We start from the raw sequence: 3,934 nt of genomic DNA, 5'->3' as shown, positions 1-3,934 counted from the left end.
TTGACGTGCTCAGTTGATAAGTGAAAGGTTGGTGGTTCGAGTCCACTAAGAGGCTCCTCAGAAGACAAGCGTGATGTCTTGCCAAAAACAAAGAACAAGCACGTGGCCATTGAAGACCTGAGGGAGTACAGTCTTCCTGTCTCCACATGGGGCGCCATGAGTCAGAAGTGACCCAGTGGCAACCAGTTTACTGGGGTCAGTCCATGTCCTACCAGGCAAAGAGAATCCCTGTCAGGGAGGTTAATATAGGAATGAGGTACCAGGCTGATGGACGAACTGAAAAGAGCAAACACTGGCTCTAGAGCTGTGGCGAGGAGCCCACGGGCTCTGGGACCACCGAGGGAGGGGCTGCCAGGCAGGGCTAGAACCAGGCCCATCGCCCCCTTCCATCTTCTGCCCTGGCCAAGGCCACAGACAGGAAGTCTGGGAACTGTCATTCCAGAGGGGTGAGCACCCTCCCCTACAAAGCAGAGCAGAGGACGGCAGAGGGTTTGTCTGAGAGCAAAAGGGAGACGTTGCTTCCTATGGAGTTGCTGGTGGGTTTGAACCGCCAACCTTGTGGTTAGCAGCCCAACCCTGAATGCCGACAGAGCTCTCCTTTGAATTTTCATGGATGCTGTGGAAATGCTGAGTCTGCCCACAGGACACATGGCAAGAGGTTCCTGGCGTGGGGCTTGAGAGCAGAGTTTTAACCCCCCAGCTTAATAGCCCAGGTTTTTCACTCTCTTTCCTAATTGCTGACAAATATCACACTTCACACAGTCATTAGATGCTCCCCCGCTACCCAAGATTAAAAGCCTCTGATTAGCACCCGTTTTTCTATACATACCAAATGAAGGTGCATCGATTTGAAAAACAGAAAAATTATAGTATCGCCAAATGCAGTTAACACCCAAGTACGTCCTGGCCAGGTCCTGCGGGGGCAGGAAGGAGAGAAGGGAAGTTCACTCGTTGATATTTCAGCCAAGGGATGGATTTTGCCTCCCCCCCCAAAACCCCAGCTCATTCCCCTCTACCTCGGAGCTTGTACTCAGAAATTACACATGTACTTACTGGCCTCTCTTCGCAGATGTGGGCTAAATTTGTCTGTGACACTTCAATTCCAGTTTCTGCTGCTAAAACGTAATACATCAAAGCTTCATGCCTAAAAATAGAGGATTAATAATAAATTCCATAGAGTGGCTCCTACTAATATTCGCAGAGAGCTTTGTATTCACACACAAGAGGGCACGGAATAAGCATTTTTTCTAAAACCACAAAATCATGAGTTTCTTTCTTTCTTAAAAAAAAATACTGTTGTAAAAATACTGCAGGCACGGATGTCTTTGCTATTTTAAAGGCTGAGCACACAGATAAGGCTACCGAGCTAGTTGATGCAACAGCTCCCTCTACTGGCTAGAATCGGGCACGGTGCTCTGTCACAGCTTGACTCCTTTCATCCCTGGGGACCCACAGCCATCAAGGACAAGGTAGAACTGCCCTTGTGTAACTGCTCACGGGAATCGAAGGCCCCATCTTTCTCTCCCTCTGAGCGGCTGGTGGTTTTGAACTGCTGACCTTAGGGATCCAAGTCCAGTGCGCAGCCACCAGAAGGAGACAAATGGCATTGAGAAAGAGACTCATGCTATAGGGTCCTCTGGGGAAGGGCTCTTGGGAGTTTAGGGTTTGCAACCAGCTCACAGTAATTAAGGCAGAACTTATGGAGAGGATTAGATGTCTGACAGGTGGTTACAAGAGGCTTGGTACATGCCAAGGAGCCCTGGTGGGCGTAGTGGTTATGCCTTGGGCTTGTGATCCACATGGTTGGCAGTTCAAAGCTACCAACGGGGGGAGGGGGGGGAGACAGAGAGAGAAGTGGTTGTACTTCTTCTGGTGTCTTAAATGATCAAGGTGCTGCCCAATTTGGCTGTAACTATCAGTAGGTGTTTCAAAAGCCTATGTTCCCTTTGAGTCCCATCGGGAGCCTGGTCCAAGGGCAGGGCAGGGAAATTGGGTGAGCTGCTGGCGCCACCTCTTCTCAGCTTGCAGCGGCACTAGAGCTTGTTCCGGAGATGGGGGGGCGGGGAATGGGGGGACAGATTGGGACCCCCGGACCTTCCATCAGACTCGGCTGTGAGTGAGTCCACTCTTGGCCTCCCAGACACTAGAGGCAGCTGACCACTTAGCCATGACTCAGGGGGAGAGGCAAGGCCAGCTAAGCAGTTTTCCCCGAATCAGCAAGCCAGACAACAGGATCACAGTATCGGCTGCAACCACGCAGATGCCTCCGAGTTTCCTACCCTTGTGAGAACCTGCGTCGCAGGCCTGAGAGCTCTGGCCCAAGCCGTGCAAGGGCAGCCAGCTGACCTGGAGTGACCGTAACCATTATGTCATCGGGGCTCTTGCTCATGGGACCGCACACCCACTCACTGCCATCGAGTCGATTCTGATTCAGAGTGACCCTACAGGACAGGGCAGAACTGCTCCTGTGAGTTCCTGAGACTGTAAGTCTTCATGAGAATAGAAGGCTTCATCTTTCTCACAAGGAACAGCTGGTGGGTTTGAACTGCCGACCTCACGGTTAGCAGCCCAGGTCAGGGATAGTACCTCCAAACTGTTCTGAGACAGCCCTTCTGACTTGAATGGGGTGGAGGTTGTTAAAGAGGAGGGGGCTTAGCAAAAAGAAGTCATGTCAGGGGCACGGTTTAAACGTGGGTCATACATTCAGACTTTAGTAATGATAGCTCTAGAATCATCCTTTGCTTTGTAATATGGAGTGCATCGCACCATGTACCCAAGCAATTACATGTATGTGTGTACACACACACACACACACCCACACACACACACACACACACACACAAATGAATGTGCATGTATCTAACTGCCTATTCCTTTTTCCACCCCGTGTTTGTTTCTGCCAGTGCCTGACACAACTCAGATTGGATGTAACAAAAAGAAGAAAAGCCTGGGGTCTCGGGGGCACTCAGGGAAGGTGAGTCTCTTTCAGTTGGAGCCTCATCTGTCTGCTCTTCTTGCCTCCACCCTACAGTGACTCTGGCTGACCTCCTAGGAGGCCTTTTTCAGGGTCCTGAGCACACAGCCAGCCTCCTTTGCAGGCAGAAGGTGGAGGGAAGGGAAACAGATTTGAGGATAATGGAGGCAAGGAAGCTCCGCCCAGCGCGTCATGCATAACCCGCCCATCGCATTGAGCCCTACCAAGAAAAGTCACACTGGGTGGTGGGGACTACAGCAGGCACACCCTGGGGGCTCAGAGGAGATAGTGGGGAAATCTCATTGCTTAAGGCCCCTCGCATTTCCACTCTAACTTCTGGGGAGGGGCTAGAGGCTTGGCTTTGTTCCAGCGGGCTTTGACAAAGACAGTCTCATTGTGGTGGTTCTTCCTGGGGACACTATCTAAGAGCCCACTGCTGTGGAGTGGATCCCAACACACAGGCACCCTAGAGAGGGCTTCCGAGGCTGCACATCTCACAGGAGCAGACAGCCCAACCACTTAACTTTTTCTCCCTGTGAATGGCTGGTGGCTTTGAACTGCCAACCTTAACCATCAGCAGGCCTAACGCTGACCGATTTTGCCTTCCCTGCCACCAGGGCACCTTCTGTTCACACCCTCTCTCTTTCACTGTCACTGGGTCCATTCTGACTCAGAGCGGTCCCATGGGACAGGGTAGAACCGCCCCTTTGGGTTTCTGAGACTGTAACTCTTTATGGGAGTAGAAAGTCTCCTCCTTCTCCCTCAGAGGGGCTGGTGGGTTGATTCAAATAGCCATTCCTTCTGGCTCCTGGGGATGAGGCTGGGCTGTAATCTGGGAAGGGCATTTGAGGGGTTGCAACAGCCCTGACACCGTCCTTCAGTTGGGCAGAGGGTTGACAGGTGCTCATTTGGCTGTTAATCATTAGACCTTCCGTACACATCAGACATTCTTCCACATGC

The 3,934-nt window shown here is 51.7% G+C and overlaps 1 protein-coding gene across 1 annotated transcript in view; it reads right to left on the bottom strand.

Annotated features, from left to right (window-relative positions):
- SEL1L3 (SEL1L family member 3) overlaps positions 1 to 3,934 on the bottom strand; it is a 160,509-nt gene that overhangs the window by 32,812 nt on the left and 123,763 nt on the right. Inside the window, exons 18-19 of the mRNA XM_045284078.1 lie at positions 1,054 to 1,144; positions 759 to 914 (exon numbers count right to left, since the gene is read on the bottom strand). Coding sequence (XP_045140013.1) covers positions 759 to 914; positions 1,054 to 1,144 — 247 coding nt within the window. The remainder of the gene's footprint in view (positions 1 to 758; positions 915 to 1,053; positions 1,145 to 3,934) is intronic.

Source organism: Echinops telfairi, unplaced genomic scaffold (genome assembly GCF_000313985.2).
Source record: "Echinops telfairi isolate 266 unplaced genomic scaffold, ASM31398v2 ScPeMD7_7468;HRSCAF=8506_0, whole genome shotgun sequence".
In the NCBI taxonomy this organism is placed as follows: Eukaryota; Metazoa; Chordata; class Mammalia; order Afrosoricida; family Tenrecidae; genus Echinops; species Echinops telfairi.
Note: the sequence above shows the minus strand (reverse complement) of the source record. Positions and strands in the feature narration are given on the sequence as shown.